At 51.3% G+C, this 26,295-nt stretch overlaps 1 protein-coding gene across 5 annotated transcripts in view; it reads right to left on the bottom strand.

Annotated features, from left to right (window-relative positions):
• Positions 1-15,955: 15,955 nt before the first annotated feature.
• Positions 15,956-26,295, bottom strand: part of qkia (QKI, KH domain containing, RNA binding a) — a 47,105-nt gene continuing 36,765 nt past the window's right edge. The window contains exons 6-8 of one of the 5 annotated variants that reach the window (XM_023842498.2): positions 25,657-26,049; positions 24,373-24,447; positions 15,956-23,455 (exon numbers count right to left, since the gene is read on the bottom strand). In XM_023842498.2, the coding sequence (XP_023698266.1) occupies positions 23,439-23,455; positions 24,373-24,447; positions 25,657-26,049 (485 nt within the window). In that variant the 3' untranslated portion in view covers positions 15,956-23,438. Of the gene's footprint in view, positions 23,456-24,372; positions 25,620-25,656; positions 26,074-26,295 lie in introns of those variants that run through there. The other 4 variants (XM_023842500.2, XM_023842499.2, XM_023842495.2 and 1 more) reach the window with 4 other exon arrangements.

Consider the following 26,295-nt stretch of genomic DNA (forward strand, 5'->3'; position numbering starts at 1 on the left):
GCAGGCCGCGCTCCGTGTCCGTAACTGCGCATTTATCCTGCTACAGCGCAGGCCGCGCTCCGTGTTCGTCACTGCGCATCCATCACGCTACAGCGCAGGCCGCGCTCCGTGTTCGTCACTGCGCATCCATCACGCTACAGTGCAGGCTGCGCTCCGTGTCCGTCACTGCGCATTTATCCCGCTACAGCGCAGGCCGCGCTCCGTGTCCATCACTGCACATCCATCCTGCTATAGCGCCCTCATCATCCCAAAGATTCATGCTGGCTGCCCGCTAATCGCTTGCTAATTATTAGCAGGTGATGGTGCCTCCATTGAGTGCTGCATCTTAGCGTTGGAGGGCTGACTGGGGGGGGGGCGGGGTGGATGGTAAAAACCCAGTAAAGAGGAGTGTAAATAAATAATGAATTACCCCCAAGGCGGGGCCAGCCGGACCAGCTGGGGCAGGGGGGCGGCAGCGGCTAACAGCAGAGCGAGACTCTCCATGGGAAACAAGGCGCAGAATCATCCATCAGCCAGGCGGAGGGCCTGTCAGGCTGGGTCGGGAGGGGAGGCAGAGGCAGATGGGCAGGGATGATGTGTCCCAGCTCAGGGCTGCGGGTGGGGGAGGGGGGGCAGAAGCCTGAGCACTGCCCGGATGGAGAGCTGTTCTGACTGGCCACTGTCCTGTCACTGTCCTCACGCCCCCTGCTGCCTGTCATTATATGTGAGCCGATTAACATCACATTGTTACAGAAAGTAATTAATATATGTTCTGCAATTGATTCATTGATTATGTCCATATATAAATAAAACCGCAGCAAAGTCCTCAATTAGGCCGTCTGATGTCTTATGTGAGACAAAACGCTAATTAGACCTGATTATCTCGTCAGTGGCATTTTGACAATCTATAAAACCGCTGCTCAGTTGCTAACAGACTAAAGGGGTAAATAAGGAGGCTTTAATTAGTCTGATAATCACACAGTCAGTTTTCCAGTGCTCAGGCTCACCTCCAGGGGGCGAACAGGGGCCACCACTTCACTAAGAACTCTGGGTAATGCTGGAGCGCACCAGTGCCATACCAGCAGAGGTGCCCCCCTTTTCAGGCCTGGTTTTTATCCACAGAATAATCGCTGGGACCCCACAGGTTGTCACTCTCAGGATTTTCTTGTGGGCTGGAGGGTTAGGCTTAGGCTTAGGCTTAAGCTTAGGCTTAGGCCTCTCCAGCCCGGAGCTCTGAGGATAGCCGATAGAACCAGCCCATCTAGCGCAAGGTCAGGGTAGGCCCTCCTCTGGCTATGGCTGTGGCCTATCCTGCAGGAAGATACCGGACAGCATGAAATCCTCAGAACGAGGCCTGCATGTGTGTTCCTGTGCCCCCACACCCGGCCCCCCGTCATAGTACTCCCAGCCAGGGTGGGGGAATGTCAGTCAGTGCTACCGCCGGGCTTCTCTGCCCAGAGCCTCACACTGTGTCACAGTGTCCCTCACTGCATCCACCCAGACAGACCCTGTCCCACAGAGGCCACTTCCCAGCAAAGACCACACCCTTACAAAGGCTACACCTGACAAAGACCGCCCCCTCCACACAAAAGACCACTCCCCCAGCAAAGACCCCACATGACAAACATTGCCCCTAAAAAGGACCCCCACCCCTCTTCTCCTCCAAAGGCTAATCAGAACAGAAAGCAAATGAGACCTCTGGGTTTCCTGCGTTCTCCACGTGCATCTCCTGTGGGCTGTGGGCTGGATCCCTGCCAAGTTTGTTTCCCCTGAATTTCTCACAAAAATAACACTCTTTGCTAAGTCTGTTCTTCTCCCTCCAGGGGACAGTGGGATGAAGAAGATGCCGATAGTCTTGCTGCTTGGACGGCTGGAGGCTCTGGGGAGCTGCTGCAGATTCCCACACTGCCAGTGACACCAGCGTCTGAGTCCCAGCCTGACAGCAAAGACGCCCCACTGACTGTTGCCACTCTGCTGTCATTCTGCTCTTTAGCCGACATCTAAACATCCTGTCGCCTCAATGACGTGCCACTGTCCCCTCTGTGTAAAGTGACATTAATGCTGCATTGTCAAGAAGCACTTAAGCATGAACTAAGAGAGAGTGAGAGAGAGAACTTTGGGTGGTGGCAGAGGGGTAACAGAGCACTGCACCTTCTGAGGGGGATGAGGAAGGGGGGGGGGGCTCCTGATGGCAGATGATGCACAGGAGGTCATTTATTCTGGGGGGGGTCGCTGTGTGTTTTTCTCTCACTACAACAGTCGTCTTCATTAGAGGAGGAGTTCAGCTGACCTGGATGCTCCTCCAGAAGCTCTCCATGAAGAGGCAGGAGCTGGGAGCTATAGCGCATAAACTGTCTTTGAGAGGTTTGTCCTGTCTCTGGGTGTCTGTCCTGATTCTGGGGGGTCTGTCCTAATTCTGGGGGGTCTGTCCTGTCTCGGCGGCATCTATCCTGTCTCTGGGATGTCTGTCCTGATTCCGGGGGGGTCTGTCCTGTCTCTGGGGGGTCTGTCCTGTCTCTGGGGGGTCTGTCCTGTCTCTGGGGGGTCTGTTCTGTCTCTGCGAGGGCCTAACCTGCCTTTGTCTTCTTAAGACATCATGGTAAATGAGCTGGCGTAAGTTGCTGCACTGTGAAGACTTTGCAGGCCTATCTGCTCTTCCTCAGTGTGATACGGCGGCCTGCTTGCACACAAATGTGGAAGCGGCTGATTCACGTGAAGCTTTCCATCACGACGGGGACAGGTGTGAACGCACGGCTGCCTCTGCCGGGCACTGGGGGGGCTTGAAGCGGCACACTGCTTCCACATCATCTCCTCAGTGGGAGCTGATGAATAATAATGGAAACTGTAATGCAAAGGGGGGGTGGGGCGGGGGATTAGCTGCCACCTGCTGAGCAACGCCCAGTAACACGCATATGTATGTCTGAGAGTGTGTGTATGTGTGTGTTTGTGAATGTGTGAGTGTGTATGTGTGTCTCTGTGAGTGTGTGTGTGTGAGTGTGTCTCTGTGAGTGTGTCTGTGTGTGAGTGTGTGTCTGTGAGTGTGTGTGTGTTTGTGAATGTGTGAGTGTGTATATGTGTCTCTGTGAGTGTGTCTCTGTGAGTGTGTGAGTGTGTCTGTGTGAGTGTGTGTATGTGTGTGTGTGTGAGTGTGTGTTTATGCCCTTGAGAAATACACCCTGATCTGACTAAATGAAAATGTCAGTCACTTTACCCCACTTTACTCCCCCCGCCCCAAAAATGGTAATTTCTATGAATGATGACATACATACATATGAATGCAGTGATCACATGATCGTTAGGCGTGGCATTGGCCGTCTTACTGAACCTGTCAAACCCAGTCAGGCTGAAAATGCTGCAAGGTCCTGCTGGCACAAGAATGTGCAGCGCTGCACGTCTGTGTCATTAATCCGCAGGCTGAGGGCGCGGCACGGGAGGGCTCATCTGATAGCCGATAACACCACACAGATCCATCTGAACGTCACCGCCTGACATTTGGGAAGGCAGCCCGGATTCTCCCCAGGCCAAAATAATGAGCAAACGGCAGATAGCGGAGCCTTGGCGGCTCATAAAGAGGATCTGCAGCTTCGGTCGGGGCCTGGTGGAGCGCGCTCACACTGCGGGCTGCGTGCGCAGCTCAGGACACTGGCTGGATGCGGGCAGAGACGTCGCATTTACACTCTGTTTTACTGCAGGCAGCTTGTTAGTTTACTGCCCGGCAGAGTGTTCCATTATCCGAGCGGTGCTCCTCTCCAGAATAGAGACCGTAACTCTGCAGAACCCCCTCCCGTCTGATCACGCGGCGGTGCGGGCCTGACAGCCCCCACCGTGCTGCTGACTCAGTGTTCCCGGCTCTGACGGGGCCCCCTGGGCCGCATACACCGCCAGCTCTCTGTCAGCTGTGAACAAGACCGTCCGAAAACACTTAAGGCATCAGCATTCCGGGGCTTTCCGGCTCATCCTGTATCTGTGTGTTTGCTGCTCCGCGTGGCAGTCAAACAGCCGGACCCATCCATCCGACCAGCAGCGGTGCTGCGTCTGGGTTATGCTCTGGTTCCCAGTCAAGTGACGACCAGGCCGACGGCAGCCAGGAAGCGAGGAGGGAGCCGAAGGAAGCTCAGCAGCCAACGTGCTGGGACCGGGTGTCCGGATTGGGACAGATGACCGCCCACGGAACCGGCAGAAAGCAGGGATCAGCGCTCTCACCGCCAAGCTGACCCCCTCCTCCCCGAGGCCCAGCAGGACCGGCTGTGCCCCCCCCCATGGCCACCTTCTGCTTGCTGGCCTGACCTGATCCCTGCTCCTTCTGCACTGACCTGGCCAAGCTGGACTTTGCAGGTCCTGCCAAACGTGGCCCAGGTATCCAGACTCCCATCCCCTCGATCAGTGATTCCTGTGACCACGCCCCCCCCAGAGAGCGTCCAAGTCCCCCAGGAATGTTGGGATCTCCACTGTGTGGCCAGTGCTTAGGGCTCACATTGAGCATGAACTCGCACTGACCAGCTGGTGGGGGTGCCGGCGTGCAGATAACACACACTAATCCTCACTACACAGCCCAGCTTAGTGATACGGCCCCTGAGCCCTGAGACACGTTTAATTCAGCCCACTCGTCTGGATGATCCTCCTGCCCTCTCTCTCTCCTCCCGTGATTTCTCTTCCCCTCTCTCTCTCACTCCATCTCTCTCCTTCTGTCTCTCTCCCTCTCTCACTTTCCCTCTCTTCCTCATTCTCTCCCTCTTTCTTCATTGCTCAATGTACTCACATTCTCCGCATTTAATGTTTGCAGAATATCTAGCTGCCAACAGAAGGAAGAAAAACATTTTAGTGCAGATTAAGCACTTAGTACAAAACACTGTGTTAAACCACGTGCAATGACTTTAAAAAATCTGTACCCCTGTTAGATGTTCCTCACCACGTTGTCATGGTTCTGTACCCCTGTTAGATGTTCCTCACCACGTTGTCATGGTTCTGTACCCCTGTTAGATGTTCCTCACCACGTTGTCATGGTTCTGTACCCCTGTTAGATGTTCCTCACCATGTTGTCATGGTCCTGTACCCCTGTTAGATGTTCCTCACATGTTGTCATGGTCCTGTACCCCTGTTAGATGTTCCTCACCACAATGTCATGGTCCTGTACCCCTGTTAGATGTTCCTCACCATGTTGTCATGGTCCTGTACCCCTGTTAGATGTTCCTCACCACGTTGTCATGGTTCTGTACCCCTGTTAGATGTTCCTCACCATGTTGTCATGGTCCTGTACCCCTGTTAGATGTTCCTCACATGTTGTCATGGTTCTGTACCCCTGTTAGATGTTCCTCACCATGTTGTCATGGTCCTGTACCCCTGTTAGATGTTCCTCACATGTTGTCATGGTCCTGTACCCCTGTTAGATGTTCCTCACCACGTTGTCATGGTTCTGTACCCCTGTTAGATGTTCCTCACCATGTTGTCATGGTCCTGTACCCCTGTTAGATGTTCCTCACCACAATGTCATGGTCCTGTACCCCTGTTAGATGTTCCTCACATATTGTCATGGTCCTGTACCCCTGTTAGATGTTCCTCACCACAATGTCATGGTCCTGTACCCCTGTTAGATGTTCCTCACATATTGTCATGGTCCTGTACCCCTGTTAGATGTTCCTCACCACAATGTCATGGTCCTGTACCCCTGTTAGATGTTCCTCACCCTGTTGTCATGGTCCTGTACCCCCATTAGATGTTAGACTCCAGCCCTGCATCACGTCGATCCTAAGTAAACTAGAACAAAGGGACTGCTGGATCTATACTCTACAGACTCCACTTCACTGTGATGGTTTCTGTATCCACATTCAGGTGCCTCCACAGGACAGGAATGCAGCGTCACCAGTGAACCCGACGCTTTTTATTTACTGTATTTTTTTTTGTTAAATACAAGCTGACACAGTGCCTGTTTCCTATGGTCACAGAAGCGTCACCCTGGCAGAGCCTGATTCTGTGGGAATGTCATTTTTTACGCAGCCACAGAAAAGGTCAGTGCGCCTCGTTTTAAATGAATAAGGCCGTTGCTCATAATTGCTTTTCTATCACTGAGCTGAGAGGCCGCCTCTTATTAGGAAACATTCCTCCCTTCTTGTGGCCCCATTCCCAGGATCCCTGCTTCTCTCCTACATTATTTAGGTTCTAATTAAGATTTGGGCCCTGCCCCCTCACCCAGAGTTGATGGAGCCTTCCAGATCCAGGACAGGAGAGGGTAATGCCCAGCGGTGTGACATGGCTCTCTCTCTGCCGGCTCCTGTGTGTGCATACATGGGTGGGGGGGATGGGGGGGGATCTTCCAGTCTCTGACCCACATGGATCACTGTACGGCACGGTGATGCAGCATACAGGGGGGTCATCAGCACTGCTCTGGTTCTGTGATCCCCTGACCCAGTGTATCTGTCTCCCCAATCTGAGATTTGACTCCGACTCCCGACGTTTCCTCTCGCATTTTAATGTACCCCCCCCCCCCCCCATTTCATGAAGCGCCACTCCAGTTTTCCCAGTATCTGGTGCCATGTGTAGATCTTCCACTCTTGGCAGCATTCCAGTAGCGAGAGATGGACCCTCCCTAGTGGCAACCATGTTGTCATGGTCCTGTACTTCCCAGTCAGCAGTCTCAGGATTTTAGAGGCACACAGGTTCACAAACAGCAGAAAGACTCGGAAATCTGGGTGCCTAAAAGTTCCTTGGGACGTTGCAGAGTAATCTGCAGCCACCAGCTGTACACCAGCCAGAGAGAGAATCTGCCCTCCCAGGTCAGCCAGCGATGCCCCCCCCTCCTCCCCCCACAATCTGACAGGCGGCCAGTGGGAGCGGGAGATCTGTCTCACACCTGATCTCTGAGGAGGCTGGAAGGGGGGTGTAATCTTTTCTGAGCACTTGTGGCAAATCAATTGATGTGATTGGAAAACATCTTCGGTCACACCTGAGTCATGCATCCCACTTGCTGATTTCAGCTGGGGGGGGAGGTTCGATGGGCCATTTCCAGCTGGGGGGGGGGAGGGGGTTTGCCGCCATGCTTCAGCTGTGAAATATGCAAGTGGAAAAAAATTGGTTTATCTCAGGTGACATTTTTATTGATTGATATCAATGCCTCCCTCCCTTGAAAGCACTCGTGTGAGCGGGCCGGGGGGGCATAGGCCCAGTGATGAATTATTTGTTTCTCTCTTCATGGCTCCCAGTCTCCACCAATTTCACCAGGAAGCAAAATCATCCTGTAAGTTGAGCCCCTCGGATGGGAAAGAGACGGATGAATTGGAGAGAAATTGTGTTTTTGGGCTGGTGGAGAAAATGAAGGGTGGGGGTAAACGGAAAAGGGAGAGACGAACAGCTAGGGGAGTAAATTCTGCTTCCTGCATCTTTGTGGGCAGGGTGGGGGGCAGGACAGAGCCAATTGCTCGGCCACTAAAGGGACTCTCTCCCTACTCCATCTCTATGTCGGCCCCTGGGAGTCAAGTGTAAGTTTTATTATTCCTGTGTGTGTCACTGCCTACAACTACGTGGACATGGACATGAAGGGACAGGAACATGAGTATTATATAATATTATACCTCTTTTCATTCCACAGCAGGGTTAGGGTACAGGGTTAGGACCACGAGGGCGCATTCGAGCTGCACTGGTGCTCCATCCCGCTGGGCTCGCCTAGCCGCATGGACGGCAGCCACATGGACGCAGCTGCATGGACAAAGCCGCATGGACGGCAGCCGCATGGATGGCAGCCGCATGGACGCAGCCGCATGGATGGCAGCCGCATGGACGGCAGCCGCATGGACGCAGCCGCAGGGCCCTGTCCCGCAGTACTTAGAGGCAAGAGCCTGGAATGGAGAAAAGCCGCTTATAGTCAATATGAGGAAGCATGGCGATGCAGCCGCATGCTGAAGCAGACCCTGGCCTAATCTCCCGGAATAAATGACAGGCAATGCTCACTGTGGTCTGCTCTAAGGGGGCAGGGTGACTCTGCAAAGGAGAGAGAGGAGGAGAGACTGGGAGAGAGTGAGGGAGAGAGAGACGGAGAGGGAAGGAGAGAGGGATGCCAGGGAGAGAGAGTGAGGGAGAGGGAAGGTGAGTGAGATGGAGAAAAAAGAGGTAGGGAAAGAGGGAGAGAGAGGGAAGGTGAGTGAGATGGAGAAAAAGAGAGGGAGGGAAAGAGGGAGAAGATCATGGAGAGAGAAACAGAGTGAGAGGGAGGGAAAGAGAGATAGGGAGATGGAGAGAGAAATGGAGGGAGGGAGGGAGAGAGTTAGAGGGTAAGAGGGAGTACAGGGGGGACAGGGTCAGGGATAGAGGGATTACTGGGGGGGGGGGGGCAGGATTAGAGGCAGTACTGTGGGGGGCAAGGTCAGGGTTAGAGGCAGTACTGTGGGGGGCAAGGTCAGGGTTAGAGGCAGTACTGTGGGGGGCAGGGTTAGAGGCAGGGTCAGGATTAGAGGGAGTACAGCATCCCTCCTCCTGTTCCAGGGCTCCCCTCTGACACACTGCGATCCCCAGGCGAGTCGCCACACTCTGCATTTACTCCAGTTTCCCAGCTGTAAACTGGCATTAAATCAGCCTTTTAAAATCAGCTTTATCTAACCTCTTCCTGCAGAGATGTGAGCCCTGTAACATCAATCACAAGGCTTAATAAGGTCTAATCTCTGCTTTGTCTTTAAACAAGAAAGCAGAGATTAATAACGACCTCGGCTAAGGAAATGTCCTTCTATAAATATTTCACTTTAACAATATCTGTTAACGTAACATTTTCACTGTGCATGTTTGTGAAGCTCAGTTCACTTAAACATTTTTTTTGTCATTTGGTGCTTTCCTTATAAATCCTCGGTGTGATCATTCTAATGGAACAGTTTAGTGTGAAACATGGTGCTTTGGGCAGGTGACCCAGTGGCCAGGTGAGCCTGGTGTCTATGACCAGCTTCACAGGAGGTTGCCTGGGCCTCACAGTGTCTGCTGGAAAAGGTGCCCGTTCTTTTGGCCTTTGCAAATGAGATGGAAGAACAGAAAGGCCGGTTATAACTGTTTCTAAAGTCTCAGCTTCTCAGGAAGAATAACCTCTATAAGAGTCAGACAGACAGGCAGACAGACAGACGCACACGCAAGCACACGCACACACGCACACACACACACACAGCGGCTGACAACCTTTCAGTAAAGTGTCTTTATCAGCAGTGCACGGTGGCTGGGGTCCCTCACATCACTCACACGACGCCAAGCCAGGGTCCCGCTGATGGCGGCGCTGAGGAATATTCATGAGCACAGGGACCCTGACTTGTCTGATTCCAGCCACTTTTGATGCATGTAGGATCAGTGTAACTGCCAATAATTCAGCAGCAGAATGCCTTTCAGGACAGTGTGCTCATGAATATTCATGGGGGGGCACAGTGTAGTGCGGCCCCCGAGACTCACTACTGCATAATAGTCTCCACTATTAACCGTGACGCCCACCCCTGACCTCCAGTGGGAAGCTTGTGAGAACTCTGTTATGGTTCTTGCTGCTGTTTTGCCTGAAATCTCCTCGTTCATAACATCTAAGGCCTCTGTACGGTGTGGAGCCTGTCTGCATGTCTGTCTGTCTGCCTCTCTGTCTGTCTGTCTGCCCGTCTGTCTGCCTCCCTATCTCTGCTTGTTCCTACATTTCCTCCTTTCAGGAACCGCAGAAGCCAGATGTTTGGCTTCCAGGTAGGAGGCCGCTTGGCAGAGCCAGAATCCTGCTGGGCTAGAGAGCCACCAACACGCCACCAAGAGCCAGAAAGCAAGGCCCCAGGGAACAGTGGCCTGGGCATTTGTGTGTGTGTGATCGGCACATCACTGTGAGCACATTAGCATAAAGCTGAGGGGATTCAAATTACAGCCTCCTGTAGCCTCCTGCCTAAATTGGGCGAAATTACAGCGCAGGTCCCGGCGGCGAGCTGGAAGCCTCAGTAATTACAGTGTGCGGCCTTCAGCACCGAGCCTCTGATGAATTTGTCATGATTGCCGGTTATTTAGTGCTGCCTTGATCATTTTAGCACATGTGACAGGTAGGTTTTTCCGCCGATCCCTTTAGCGAATATGAGCCGGCAGCTTCTCATTCTATTTAAAGGCCCCTTCTCATCGCCGACAGCCTCTGGTTGCTAAGCGAAAGTGTCGGTGATGCCACACGGCGCAGAAAGCGCTGCACAGCCGGCGTGCAATTAAACATCCTTTCATTTGATTTGATTCTGTGCTGATGAGGCTTGAAGGAAATAAAGACTGAAGATGATAAAACCAGCAACTGGAATTTTATGCTAAAATATCGAATGATTGGGTGACTTGGCCGCAGAGGGAGACCTGGGTGGTGTATCAGGATAGCTTCATGGCAAACCTGCCAGCTACTTTGCTGCTGGCTGATTGGCTGAATGACCGTGGTGTGGCGGGATGGGGGACACACATGAGCATCTCTGGAAGGATCCCCGGCTCATGGAGAGGAAGGTTTTTCCACTTAAGGAAGCTGTTTTCCAGATGATGTTGTGCAGTGAGTGAGGCTGGCTTCTGGGCGGCGAATGTCTCAGTCATACAGCCATACATTCCACAGCCATACAGTCATACAGTCGTACAGTCACACAGTCACACAGCCACAGTCATACAGTCACACAGTCATAGTCATACAGTCATACAGTCATACAGTCACACAGCCACACAGTCATACAGTCACACAGTCACACAGCCGTACAGTCACACAGCCATACAATCACACAGCCATACAGTCACAGTCATACAGTCATACAGCCACACAGTCACGGTCATACAGCTACACAGTCATACAGCCATACAGACACAGCCATACAGTCACACAGCCATACAGTCACGGTCATACAGCTACACAGTCATACAGCCATACAGTCACACAGTCATACAGTCACAGTCATACAGCCATACAGCCACACAGTCACACAGCCGTACAGTCACACAGCCATACAGTCACAGTCATACAGTCATACAGTCATACAGCCACACAGTCATACAGTTACACAGCCATACAGTCACACAGCCATACAGTCATGGTCATACAGCTACACAGTCATACAGCCATACAGTCACACAGTCATACAGTCACAGTCATACAGCCATACAGTCACACAGCCATACAGTCACAGTCATAGTCACACAGCCACACAGTCATACAGCCATAAAATCACACAGCCACACAGTCACACAGCCATACAGTCACACAGCCATACAGTCACAGTCATACAGCCATACAGTCATACAGTCACACAGCCATACAGTCACACAGCCATACAGTCACAGTCATAGTCACACAGCCACACAGTCATACAGCCATAAAATCACACAGCCACACAGTCACACAGCCATACAGTCACACAGTCATACAGCCATACAGTCACACAGCCATACAGTTACACAGCCATACAATCACACAGTCATAAACGCCAGGTTCTTGCATGAGTAAGGCAGCCATGAATGTATGAATTGGACCACCATCGCCTCCCCAATCACACCCAGTTTCCCCTCTGAATACACATACACACACAGACACACCCCTAGGTCTCACATAGACATAGACACACACACACACACACACACACACAGCTGGCCTGTGATGATATGAAGGTGACATTGCAGACAATTGATGCTAAACCACAGGCCCCCTGGGAGTGTATGAGTTTGATGAGGGAATGGGTGTGTGTGTGTGTGTTCAGATCCTCAGAGGGAAGGCAGACTGTGGTCAGAAGGGGGGGTGGACTTATCATTGTGTTACCTGAATATCAGAGGATCGGCGACCCCTCCACAGGCACCAGTGCTGTGCCCCCCCCCCCCGGCAGGGTTTCACTGGGCTGGTGGAATGCGCTCTGCTATGGGCTCCCACAGTGCACCTTGGCATCAAAGGAGCCGCAGACGTGGCGCAGCCAGGCTGGAAATTTGCTTTTTCAGAGTTTATATTTTCAGAAAAACAAAGAGCCCGGAAGCTCCCTGAGCTGGGGGGGGGGGGGGGTGTGTGTGTCAGGTGAGTGTTCTGTCGGGTAGGGGGAACTGACAGGCAGGCGGGGGAGGGGCTTCTCCTGGACACCTCTCGTCACACATCGCCGCTTGCTGTGCTGTCAGCCATGAGCCCCCCCGTCAAAGCATGAAGCCAGCACTTGACACCCCCAGAGGAGTGAGGGAGTGTGCGGTGTTTGATTTTTATTTATTTCTGTTCCATTGCTAGGTAAAAAATGATGGGCAGCAGCTGCCCGCGGTAGCATAGCGCACAGTGACGGCCTGGGTCCGCTCCCAGTGCAGCACAGTGTGCGGAGCGGCTCTGTCAGGAAGCGGGTGTCCTCAGGGTGGCCCTCTCCCACGCTTATCTCTTGTGCGTCGTGTGACGAATGTTGTTAAATGGATTTAAAAAGAGGAAACCCCCAAATGAGCGAGGCAGAGACTGCAGCCCCCTGCAGCTGCTCAAATCACAGCTTCATCTGTTCCGGATCCAGCTGATTAAAGCTTCACTTTGAAACATTTTTAACATTATTTAAATAAACCACCAGAGAAAACGAACTTCCAGATCCCAGCGGTACTTTGCGTGTGTTTTTGTGTATGTATGTATTACTGAGTGTGTTACTGAATGTTTTATTGAGTGTGTCAGGTGTAACTTCTGGGTTTTCATTAACACATTACGCAGTGTCCAGTGCCGCTGTCCTGATCTGAGCGACCCGATCACTGTGCCAAAGGCATTGGCTGAATCTCAATACCAAGAATGTAAAGAGCGTACTTATTGTCTTGGCAAGACCAATCTCGTGACAGCAGCAGAATCATGGATGTAGAGATGCTGTCCGCGCTGCTCCTGGAGCAGGGCTGTGAGGCCTGGCTGTCTGCTTCACATCTGGGTTTCTGGGATCTGATCCCCTGGGGGCGCAGGGGGGCAGGTGACAGACTCACTCTACAGACCACTGGCTGAGTTTAAGTTCGGAGTCGCCTAGATCATCAAACAAAGGCCGGGGAGGTGAAATATGCAGCTCCAAATTACTCCGACAACTTCCATCTGGAAATGGGGTCATCGGAAGGATTCCCACTTCCGGAATGCTGACAGCCTCCGTGGAAACCAAGGACATGGGGGGGTGAGTAGGGAAGCATGAAATGAGGGGGCATTTCGGAGCAGCCAAAGAATTTTATTAAGCGTCTTTATATGTCCCGTCTTAAGCTGTCTTGATCTACATAATCCTCATCCAAACAACAGATAATGAATCTTCTTCACTGGCAGAGGTTTAGACAAGGAAACACAGGCTACTGGGGATGTAGGGGGGGCTGCAAACGATTGGATTCAGATTAGGAGCCAACTTCAGCGAGTTTGGAGCAAATGTCTGTTTTGGTTCACGTTGGCAGGTCGGACCCCTCGGCGCTGGGCCAGGTCTATATGTCATGGCCGCCTTTCAGCCTGCTGCTCCTCTTTATAACTAACATCACGTCTCTCTCTTCCGGAACATTCTGATGACCCAAAGTAGCAGATGCTCAGCCTCCTGTTCCCCCAGGCTTGGTGACGTTCGGCCTCCCAACAGGACTGGGGTGGGGGTTTATATACATCCCTGCCCCCCCCCCCCCCCAACCTGGAATCCACAGGAAAGAGCACTTGCTCTTCTGACAACATGCCTGAAACCGCCCATTTTCACACAGGCGTGATGGAAAGGCCTGGTTTGCCCTCACAGAGCCTCCTGAAGGAACCTCATTTTCAGCATAAGGAATGTGTTAAGAAGAACCATCAGTAAAGCAAGAAGCCATAGTCCTCATAGGTAACCTGCGCTAAATCAGCAGTGCAGCACAGGACATTGCGCTAAATCAGCAGTGCAGCTCAGGACATTGCGCTAAATCAGCAGTGCAGCACAGGTTCCTGCTTCGCACGCCTGTCACATGCTTGGTTTTCATTCTTTTCCACAATCAGCTCCATATTGATGAGTCTGTGTTCCGGCAGAATGTAATTTAGAAAATCAGCCGTGCTAATCCCACATTTACATTCTCTGTTGACCGTGTCTCCAAGCGTACCTGGGAACACAGCCGTGTAATTGTCATTACACCGCAGCCTGAATTCCGCGCGGAAGAATCTGCCACGGTTATCACATAGGATTACGTTCCACAAATGCCGATTTGTAAACGGAGAGGTGCCAGGACTGAGCGCGGACGTTAGCGGGTTGGTCCGGTCAGCAGGAGGACCTGACCACCATCTGCAGGTGGCAGGTCCTCGGAGCCCCTGAGCAGAAAATGCATCAGCCCGTGTCACTAAAATGTAAGAGTGATGAGAGACACACCAAGTGGCACCATGAGTGTGAGAATCCTGTCTACAAGCTGCTCCTCTGAGACCCTGCCCTGTCCCAGTAGCTCACCATGGGGCTGCTACACTCCACAGCCTCATTTCATGCCTCCACACTTGCAGAGAGCTGGTCACTTACCACCCGCTGACACCATCCCATCTCTGCCTTGACTGCCTCCTCCGTCAGACGCTGGTGCTGTGACTCTGGGCCGTTCCCCTTGTTCCGCTGAAGTTTACCACTGACATCGAGCTGACAGGGGACATTAATCTCATGCCGGGTCTGGGGCCCTCAGTGTTTACACCCACAGAGAGAAGATTAATTGGCTCCTAAAAGAGGTTCACAGTAAGAGGTGCTCTGGTCGTTTGTCTTGGGGGGGGGGCTGGCATAGAACAGGGGGCTCTTCCTGCTTCTGGGTGGACAACCTGACATCATGCTGTGAGTCAACTTATTGCTTTTTATTTTTTAAAGCCAGCTAATTTTACTCAGTGGAGGAGTATGCAGCTTCAAAAATGGACACTGGCAAAAAAAATCGCCAAAAGAGTATACAGCGGTTACCTTGAAGTTGTGTTTATTGCGAAGCCGGATGCGAAACTAAAATGGTCAGGTGCCGTAGCATTACAGTTAAACACTGATCACGTGCAGGATGTGTATGGAGTGGGGGGGGGAGGAGGGTGTGAGCTATGACATCACCAAGATGCACCAGTCTCTGTGCAGAGGAGCCTGGTAACAATCCAAAATAAGGCCCGTCGCCAACGACGACTCACAGCTAAATCTCACCCTCCACTTATAGTCAAATACTTGTTCTGCTAGGAATCACTGGTCTGAGCTGTTTGGGGCTTGCTGGGGAGGAATGACCCCCCCACAGCATAAAGACGCACTAGGGGGCAGTGTGCGGTTCAGTGGGCTAAACCTCTATACCTGTGATCAGAAAGTAGCTGGTTCAAGCCTGACTTCAGCACATCTGTGGGTCCTCGAGTGAGGCCCCTAACCCCCAGCCCCCTGGGTGGTGCTGCAGCAGGCAGCCGCCCTTCACGGCCAGCTTGCTCTTACCTACGAAGAGCAAGTTGGGGGAGGCGTAAAGAGAGTTTCCCCACAGGGATCAATAAGACATCAGTTGTTTGCAGGCCTCTGCATCATGTGCAGCCTGAGTTAGGCCACAGACTGACTGCAGCCCAGTGATTATTTAACACAGATGGATTGATTTCAGTTTTACAGAACTGACAGACATCTATGTCAACACAGGCCGCAATATCCTGTGATTAATACTGGCATGTTTGTATAAAGAATATTAATAGTTTCCTTGCAAAAGAATATGAGTCACATGACTTTGCCACCCCAGAAAGCACTGATTTTGTCAGTAATTGCCTGCACCCCTGCTATAAAATACTGGATGGTCAGATTCAGATCAGCCATGATCAGCACCACCCTTTTATTGCAGAGCTCCCAGTTCCTTTGACATGATGCACTGGTTGCTGGTCCATCATTGGTCCTGGATGGCTCTGAACCGTTAGCTCCGCCTTTAACAGGAGACTTACACTAGGCCTGGTGACCTTTCAGGTGCCCATAAACTCATGCTTCAGATGAACGAGTAGATGTACCGTGTTGAAAAAGGCATCCGGCCAATCACTCACCTTGTACCTCAGGATTATGATGTCATCAATCAGCAGGCTGAACCACCAACATTAGAGGACAATCCAGGCAGTCAAGGGTCAGTTTGTAAATATAGTACTTTATTGCACACAATGCACATATTCTCATTTTTGGTGTGACCAACATTATTATTTTCCCATTTTACTTGTTTACTTTCCCAGTAGAAAATAACAGAAGAAAACAGTAAATTTCCAGAAGATACGGAATCCACAAGAGGAGGTTTCTGATCAAGCCAGTTCAGCCCAATGGGACACAGCGCACTGCCTTCAGTCTGAAGAGCACAGCCGGCTGCCCGGCCTATCATGAGTTCCCAGGGCGGCCCTCGGCTCAGTGGCGCCACCTTTAACCCCCCCAGGGCCACATCACCGCTTGGGTGGCTCTGCCTTCCTAGCTTGTGTAACACAGGTTAAGGATAAACACAAGAAACAGTAATTAAATGCGACACTATAAAGGAATGTTATGAAAAGCTACTGCTGATGATAAAGTGAAAGACGACACACGCACGTGTCACATATGTGCACATATGCTTACATATGTAATAACACACGTGCGTGTGCCATATAATCCTTGTACTATTTTGAGCAAAGGCACTGCAGGCCAGATTATTGGGACCCCTTCCTGCCGGGAGGCACCGTGGTCCAAAAGAGGCTGGCATGTGAAAGAAGCCGCATTGCACCTGCTTCTGTACTGGGCAGGACGCAGCCGCAGACAGCATGAACACTGCCTCCTGCACTGGGCAGGACGCAGCCGCAGACAGCATGAACACTGCCTCCTGTAATGGGCAGGACGCAGACGGCATGAACACTGCCTCCTGCACTGGGCAGGACGCAGCCGCAGACAGCATGAACACTGCCTCCTGCACTGGGCAGGATGCAGCCGCAGACAGCATGAACACTGCCTCCTGTAATGGGCAGGACGCAGCCGCAGACGGCATGAACACTGCCTCCTGTAATGGGCAGGACGCAGACGGCATGAACACTGCCTCCTGTAATGGGCAGGATGCAGCCGCAGACGGCATGAACACTGCCTCCTGCACTGGGCAGGATGCAGCCGCAGACAGCATGAACACTGCCTCCTGTAATGGGCAGGACGCAGCCGCAGACGGCATGAACACTGCCTCCTGTAATGGGCAGGACGCAGCCGCAGACAGCATGAACACTGCCTCCTGTAATGGGCAGGACGCAGCCGCAGACGGCATGAACACTGCCTCCTGTAATGGGCAGGACGCAGCCGCAGACAGCATGAACACTGCCTCCTGCACTGGGCAGGACGCAGCCGCAGACAGCATGAACACTGCCTCCTGTAATGGGCAGGACGCAGCCGCAGACAGCATGAACACTGCCTCCTGCACTGGGCAGGACGCAGCCGCAGACAGCATGAACACTGCCTCCTGTAATGGGCAGGACACAGACGGCATGAACACTGCCTCCTGTAATGGGCAGGACGCAGCCGCAGACGGCATGAACACTGCCTCCTGTAATGGGCAGGACGCAGCCGCAGACAGCATGAACACTGCCTCCTGTAATGGGCAGGACGCAGCCGCAGACGGCATGAACACTGCCTCCTGTAATGGGCAGGACGCAGCCGCAGACAGCATGAACACTGCCTCCTGCACTGGGCAGGACGCAGCCGCAGACAGCATGAACACTGCCTCCTGTAATGGGCAGGACGCAGCCGCAGACAGCATGAACACTGCCTCCTGTAATGGGCAGGACGCAGACGGCATGAACACTGCCTCCTGTAATGGGCAGGACGCAGCCGCAGACGGCATGAACACTGCCTCCTGCACTGGGCAGGATGCAGCCGCAGACAGCATGAACACTGCCTCCTGTAATGGGCAGGACGCAGCCGCAGACGGCATGAACACTGCCTCCTGCACTGGGCAGGACGCAGCCGCAGACAGCATGAACACTGCCTCCTGTAATGGGCAGGACGCAGCCGCAGACAGCATGAACACTGCCTCCTGCACTGGGCAGGATGCAGCCGCAGACAGCATGAACACTGCCTCCTGTAATGGGCAGGACGCAGCCGCAGACGGCATGACGTGTCCAAGCCGGAAACTTCTCAGGGCTTTCAGGGCAGGGTCACCTCAAGGCGGCACTAGCTTTTGGTCAGAACATTCCAGTTATGAGTGTGTGCATGTGTGAATACATGAAGTCATCTTTAATGTGCACTGAAAATAGCTGAAGTCTGAGGTTCTCTCTGCTCAAAGGGAAACTTTACAGAATAAGACAGCGACTGGCACTTCAATGGCCAAGTAGAAAAATATCTCTTCCAGTCTTTTATGAAAGGCACTTATGATGGTTCTAGAAATGTGCTTTCTGGCTGTGCTTGTGATGGGTCCTCTCATTGTCACTGCATGCGGGAGGCAGGACAGATTTATTCGAGCAAACCCACACGCTGCTGGTCCCCGTCACACGTTGCAGTTGTCAGCATGTCTGTGTCTGACACCCAAATCCTTCGCTTCCTGAGAGCTGAAACAGACTCTTTGAAAGAAAAACAAAACAAAAAAATGTGCTACAGTGCACCTGTGACTATGCTCACTCTGATTCCTGGTTGAGGTCGTATCCAAACAGCCATTTAACTCCGGTTACATTACAGTCAAAAAGCCACCAGCTGAAACAGGCCCAGGCGCTTTGATACTCTTTTTAAGCTGAAATATCAATCACTGTGATTCAGTGCTTAGATCTGGGAATAGCTAATAGGTCTTGGTGGGGGTGGGGGTGGGGGGGAAGCTGCATCATGATGCCTGATATTAGTGACACACTGCTTTAAAGAGAACAGGAGGAGGAAACACAGCAGCCTTCTCCCCTCTATGGAACAGCAGAGCTCCAAAGAATGGCTTTAAATGGGAGCAGTACAGCTCCCCCCCTGCAGACCTCATTCTGTCATTTGTCCAAGAGCGACAGAAGGCTGGAAGAGAAGATGACCCGGCTGCCCAAACACCATTCCCAATAGCAGCGACCTTCGTCTGGGCTTTGAAGGTGACCCAGCACAGCTTTGACTGACCTCCAGTTAAGTGGCTGAAGAGTGTTTTACATGCAGTGTGTCTGCCTATTGAGGCCTGGGTGAGTGAGCGAGCGAGCAGAAGCTAAAAACGGTATGAATGATACACCACAAAAACAGGGAGAGATCAGCTTTCATATACATACATATATATGTGAGGAGATGAAGGCGCAGCAATATCACATGCTAGGGAAGGACAGTGTGGTGGGGGGGCTTCGTGTTCAGCAGACACATGACTCAGCAAAGCAGTTGCTGTTCCTGGCCTGCATCCCATAATAATAATAATTACTGCAATAATAAATAAGGAGCCTTTTCAGTAAGAGCACAAAGGAGAGGCAGCTGACAAACACATTAGCATGTTTCTGCGCAGATGTTTTAACATCAAGAAAGAGTGTGCATGTGTGTGACCCCAGTGTGATCGTTCCAGTTAGGGTGTGTGTGTGGGAGCCCAGTGCGATCGTTCCAGTTAGGCTTTGTGTGAGCCCAGCGCTATCATTCCAGTTAGGCTGTGTGAGAGCCCTGTGTGATCGTCCCAGTTAGGCTTTGTGTGTGAGCCCAGTGTGATCGTTCCAGTTAGGTTTTGTGTGAGAGCCCAGCGCTATCATTCCAGTTAGGCTGTGTGAGAGCCCTGTGTGAGCGTCCCAGTTAGACTGTAGGTGAGAGGCCAGTGCAATCGTCCCAGTTAGGCTTTGTATGTGTGAGCCCAGCGCAATCATTCCAGTTAGGCTTTGTATGTGTGAGCCCAGCGCAATCATTCAAGTTAGGCTTTGTATGTGTGAGCCCAGCGCAATCATTCCAGTTAGGCTTTGTATGTGTGAGCCCAGCGCAATCATTCCAGTTAGGCTTTGTGTGTGCGTGAGAGCCCAGTGTGATCATTCCAGTTAGGCTTTGTGTGTGAGAACCCAGTGATGATTCCAGTTAGGCTTTGCGCGTGTGAGAGCCCAGTGTGATTATCCCAGTTAGGCTTTGTGTGTGTGTGTGAGCCCAGCACGATCATTCCAGTTAGGCTGTGTGAGAGCCCAGTGTGATCATCCCATTTAGACTGCATGTGAGAGGCCAGTGCAATCGTCCCAGTTAGGCTTTGTATGTGTGGGAACCCAGCGCGATCATTCCAGTTAGGCTGTGAGAGCCCAGTGCAATCATTCCAGTTAGGCTGTGTGCATGTGGGTGAGCCCAGTGCGATCGTTCTAGTTAGTCTTGGTGTGTCAGTCCAGTGTAATCGTTCCAGTTAGCTTGTGTGTGTGTGTGTGTGTGTGTGAGTGAGCCCCCAGTGCGATCAGTCCAGTTAGAATGTACGTGTGTGGCAGTCCTGTGTGACTGTTAGGCTGTGCGTGTGTGAGCTCAGTGTGAGCATTCCAATAGGTTGTGTGTGTGCGCGTGCGTGACAGCCCAGTGCCAATGTTGGTGGCCAGACACCAGTTTTAATCTTGTTAGTCCGTGAACCAGACCGGGTAGTACATTCATTAAACAGGTTAAACACAAGACAAAAATAAAAATTTCAGCAAAGTTAGTAAAATTCATACTAAGAATGTTTTATTAAAATAAATGCCAAGGAGGGGTTAATAAGGAAAAAATAACAGCATACACCATGAAAACGAAACGCAAGCATGTAAAAATACTTGTAACAAGAACTAATAGTCACTAATGAGTTAAACAAGCTAGGAACTGGCAAGAAAAGGGACTGAGGGAAGGGAGGCTCCTGACTGACAGGAACAGGGGTTTGGGGGGGGGGGGGGGGGGTTCAGTTTCAACCTAAAAAAAAAAAACCAAACCTGCATTGGGCTTCATCAGAAAAAAAGGATTCAGAAAATGATTAATATACATATAAAATGAAGTTAGAAAAATACATTTGAAACCTGTAACAATGGCTGTTAATTACATTATCATACAGAGTAGGCAGGTCAGAGTCTGAGTGCCATTACTCTCCAACAGCTGACGCCATCTCCTGGCTGGTGACACAGCCATCTGAGAGGGAGGATAATACTGTCAATTGCTCGCGCGTTCCTTTTAATATTGCATTTTGAGTTCGTAACACTGAAAAAACCAAGCATTGACCTGTTGTGTAACAGCATGTAATAGAACACACACATGATATAATGTGTGGGCCTGCCAGAGATGGAGATGCATCAGGAACTCTATGGAACCTGCGAGACGGGGGTCCCGTTCCGGGCCCCAGCAGGGAGGCGAAGAGGAATAACACTGACTGACTTCCAGCGTCACCATGGAACACAAAGTGTTTACTTGCACTGGGGGAAATCTGGCATGGTTTTATCTCCCAAACCTTTCAATTTTTGGCAAATATTCTAATGATTCAGGTGTCTCAAATACATCCCTCCCCCCCACAGCACGAGGCTGCCCCCCTCCTCCCCATCCCGAGAGGGCACAGAGCCAGTGACCCACAGCGGGGTCACCGCCCCCTTCCCTGTCTCGCTCTGCGCTCCGCCTCCTCCTCCGTCGCCTCCTTGTGGCAGACTCCTGCATCACAGTTGGCAGTTTGTTCGCAGTATAAACACACACAAAGTAACAGACACACACATGTGTGAATGATAACCTTCAAACTTAATCCAACAAAAAAATAAGAGTATATTTGTTCAAATGGCATATTAAAGGACTAAGGTGGTGGTGGTGGGGGTCTAAAAACAATAAAAAAGCCGACCTATCCTTGGGAAGACGGAACATGGCACGCATTAGCCTGTCGAGTGACTGCTATTCTTTTGCATAGAGTGACCGTAACGCTGCCCTCGGCGAGGTGCTGGATATGCCAGGAAAACCAAATGACCATCGATAAGGCACTTTTTCTGGCTCCCTCTCTCCCTTGCATGGGTCCTTCGCTTCTCCCTTCCACGTGCAGCCATTTTGGTCTTTACTTTCTAAGCCAATAACATCCAAGTTCACTTTAAACTTTTTTCCTTTTCAAACAATTTTTTTTTTTTTACACTATTTTATAATCGCAAGTACAAAAAGCTAAAATTGCCAAAAATATATTTTTCACCAGCACCCTGTAAAAGTATCTAATTTTGTTCTTGTCCGTTTGTCCGCAATGCCGGTATCTACATGAGTACATTTAGATATTTATATAGATATATTCATATATATAGAACAGGTATGTATAAAGCAATTAGAACAGGCAGGCATGGCTTTCAAATCCTAGTTTTTCACGAGAAATGAAATATCTTTAGGGGTGGGGCCTCTGAGAGCCCTCCCTCAGCAGAGACGAGCACAGTGTGCTGGGGACACGTCAGGCGGAGCTGGCTAAGATACGCACTTTAATGCACTGAGACGTGACAGACAGAAGAGCCCGTAAGCTGAAACCAGCCGCCGGGCCGTCTGCCCCATCTCAGCTCTGTCATGTGTGATACAGGAAGTGTTTATATGTAGTCTCCCTCCAAGAAGAGCACGCTAAACGCCACGTTCTGTCAGATCATTGGACGTTTACCGGTTCCTTCTTGTAAAGGAAAGGGAAAAAATTAAATTCAAGAATTCTGTACAAATCCATACTTGGGCATCAGGCTCCTCCCTGTGTAGTGTTTCTGTTTACGCGTCTTGGTAGGACACTCACATCACAGCGACCCCAGCGCGACTGCAGAGAACCTCCCAACACATCACGCAGACCGTCGGCAAAATGAAACACACACCTTTTTCCATATTGATCGAGATGGGATTGCTGTGACATGAGATGTATAGACATGTAGTTCAGGCACTGAATACCAACATGTGAAAGGGTTTAGTGGAGATGCCCAGGGTTCCCAGACACCGCACTGAGATGAGGGGGCCCATTTCACCTTCACTGATCTCAGTACATACATTAATACCCAGGTCACCACATTTCCAATGTAAAACAAAATATTTAAAATAAACAAAAGAAAAACCAACATAAAGAACACAGTAAGCTCTGCAATCAAATGAGCCATGCTTTAAAAGTCAGCCAATTCAGGCAACACCCAGAATGTGTCAGCCCTTCAAAATAAAGGGTCAGCGCGTCAGGAAACAAGTACAATGACAACCAGAGAGACGCGCCGCTGCTTTTTTTGCCCTTTTCTTTTTCTTTCAGGTGTCCCTCTGCAGGCTATGGGGACTGGGATGGGGGGGATGAGCGGATGGGGGGGGGGGGGATGAGCGGGGTCGAAACCATCATATCGAGCCAAAAGACTAGCCTAGAAATGTAGACTCAATTCCAGGTTGGCAACGTCTTATTACTATGAGTGGAGCGAACAGATAGTGAGGGGTAGGGCTGGGGGTTTTATTGCTCAAAATCAGTGCAGGTTCTTGGGTAGTGATAAACCCACCCAATTTGCAGGGAGATACTTAAAGAAAAAGAAAGGGAAAAAAATTTGATACCAAAACAATTTGATAGTGAAATGAGAGTTTCTGTAGGGCTTGCTGTGGTTGTTGTTGTAGTTAGGGTAACTGCGAGTAGATGCCTTTCTCACGGGGTCCGAGAGGCTAGCAAAGCCAGTTACCAGTTAACTGATCAGCAGGCAGGCTGGGGGGCAGCTCGTCATTGGGTGAAGAGTTCAGAGGTCAGAAGGTCATGTGTTAGTTGCCGGTGGCGGCTAGGTGGTTAGAAACAAAAAAACAAAACAAAAAACAGATAGAAAGGATATTAGTGTCAGCAAGAAGAGACTTGAATGACATCATTTTGACAGTAAAATGAATGAAATCTCATGGTTTTAAATTCCCCTTCCAAGAAAAAGGCTAATCTGGTTATAATCATGTTATGACTGGAATGTGAGTCCCTCATCCTCCAATCAGCCGCGCACGACACCGCAGCTCCCGCTGAGAGGAAGCAGAGGAAGCAGCACCAAGCGTAACACAAACACAGTAATGCTGTAGTGTGAGTGACCCTGCATGTGCCAAACAGCAGTCGAGGCTCCACCGGCTTTTCCAGCTCGCTTTATTTGCCCTCTGGTCAGCTAGATATTTATATATACAGATGCCATAAATACATCTCAGAAAATGTCAGTATACTAAATGACAGTACCCTTGCACAACTGAAATATAGTACAAAAATATTTTTCCCATGTGTACAAATTCATAGAAGGCAAATTGTAAACTGTATGCAGATCAGAGTGTGTCCATGTCATTACAAACACGTGCACGTCAGATCCAGGGGGAAATGTTGGTCAGATAGTGAATGAATGTCCAATTGCTTTGCTGGCTTTAATTAGCGTGTTTGCACTGCGTCCGTACAGGAGGAACGTCAGGAGGCCTGGTGGCCGTCTGGCTCAGGCCTGTGACATTTACAGCCTGACTGCACCAGCACAGAATGTAAACTGAAGAAAACCTTTTACAGAGACAAACCTGAGCGTTCAACTCAGCGTAACAACTGTGTCAATGGATCTATCCATCACTGTAAACATTTGCATACCACAGATATTTCTGAACAAGTCAGGAAAAACAGCACAAATGACAAAAAAAAACCCAGCCCCCCCCTCCCCCCGAATGAAGAGTCATTAAGGTCTAAACTAACCTCTGTCTGCTGTCACAATCCTTTGGTAAGGATGGACACGCGTGTCATGCCTTCTCACTTTAGTTGCCATAGCACCTAGGCAACAAGTCGACAGGGTTACATAGCATCCGACTCAATTGGAGAAACAGCACCACACACACACAGACACATAGACACACAGACAGGTGTGGTGTACCACTGAGTGAACCTTCACAATGGGGCTGGGTAAGCAGCACACAGTAGGATACAGCGCGTCAGGTCAGCATTTGCTGCACTCCCTGCCGCCGATCGTCCTTCCAGTGCCCAGGGCTGTGTAGATGTGTACATGTATGTGTAGAGACGTGTTGTGCCCGAGCCCCTAAGGCTGCGCGCAGGAGACTGCGGCTCCCCTCTGGTGCTTCTGCATCAGGGGGCTGTACTGAGCAGAGCTCATAAACAGTCGTTTGTATGGCTGTGGGAGGCCCCGCATTTTGGATCAGCCGATTACGGGGGCTGTTTATCCCTCCCCTGCCCCCCACCCCTGCACTGGCTGACAGCCCTTAGCTAACCCCTTGCTTCTCCAGTCAATCTCACTCAGAAGTCTTTCAGTGTGACTGGGTGGGGGCACAAAAATAGAACAGTTTAATTTTCTCCTGCTGAAACACGGAGCTACCAGCTGAGATTCCCATGAAGATCACCTGATAATGAAGCGGCTCAGGGCCTAAAGTACAGGGCCAGCCCAGAGCGATCGGCAAGGGCTTCAAAAGGACCAGAAAACGGAGCAATAAGACGCATCAGGGCCTTAATGAGCATCCCCACTGCGGTGCAGGAGAAGCCCGACAGACACCAAAAAAGGTGCCTTGGGGGCCTGTGTGAGTGTGCGAGCCTAGTGCGATCGTTCCAGTTAGTGTGTGTGAGTGTGCGAGCCTAGTGCGATCGTTCCAGTTAGTGTGTGTGAGTGTGCGAGCCTAGTGCGATCGTTCCAGTTAGTGTGTGTGAGTGTGCGAGCCTAGTGCGATCGTTCCAGTTAGTGTGTGTGAGTGTGCGAGCCTAGTGCGATCGTTCCAGTTAGTGTGTGTGAGTGTGCGAGCCTAGTGTGATCGTTCCAGTTAGTGTGTGTGAGTGTGCGAGCCTAGTGTGATCGTTCCAGTTAGTGTGTGTGAGTGTGCGAGCCTAGTGTGATCGTTCCAGTTAGTGAGTGTGTGTGTGCTGTATGATTCTCTGGCTAAGGGAACATGGACACACATATGCTACAACACACAAACACAGACACACAATGAACGGGGCCATGGCACTAGCGCCCTCAGGTGGACACAATGTATTTACCTTTTAACAAGTCCTGCCCGTGGCTCCCAGCAGTGGCAGCGGCGTCCAGGACGCCAGTGAGAAAGACGCCGCCCTCGAGTCCGGGGCTAAAGGGTGCGCCTGACCAGGGACGCTTACCTAGAACCCCGGTGTGCTCGATGGGGTACTCCAGCAGTGACGTGGGGGCCAGGGCGTATGGGTACTCGTATGGCGTGGTGTAGATGATGCCAGCGTCAGGTGACGGTGGCACCAGGGCTGGGGCGCCGTTGGGCAACATGGCGGCCATTTGGGTGGGCCGGATGATGTTCATGATGGGCGTCCCCGCGGGTGTTTGTGGCCTCAGGGCTGTGGGGGGGAGGACCTGCCCAGTGGGGGCAGCTATGAGGCGGGGACCTTGAGCAGCCGCAGCGGCCGCTGCAAGAGAGAAGGCAAGGTTGGCTGCCATAAGCGAAAGGAGGAAAGAGGGAGAGAGGGGGAGGGGGAGAGAGGAAGAGGGAAGGGCGAGAAACCAAACCACAGCAAGATGGGGGGGGGAGGGGAGAAGGGTGGAACAACAAAAAAGGAAAATTAGTTCATGCAATGATCACTGTGAACCCAAAGCAAATCAGCAGCGAAAAGGAAAACCAGGCAGGGGGGTGGCCATTTAGGGGGCCAGATACC

The sequence above is a fragment of the Paramormyrops kingsleyae genome, chromosome 14 (genome assembly GCF_048594095.1).
Source record: "Paramormyrops kingsleyae isolate MSU_618 chromosome 14, PKINGS_0.4, whole genome shotgun sequence".
Classification (NCBI taxonomy): domain Eukaryota; kingdom Metazoa; phylum Chordata; class Actinopteri; order Osteoglossiformes; family Mormyridae; genus Paramormyrops; species Paramormyrops kingsleyae.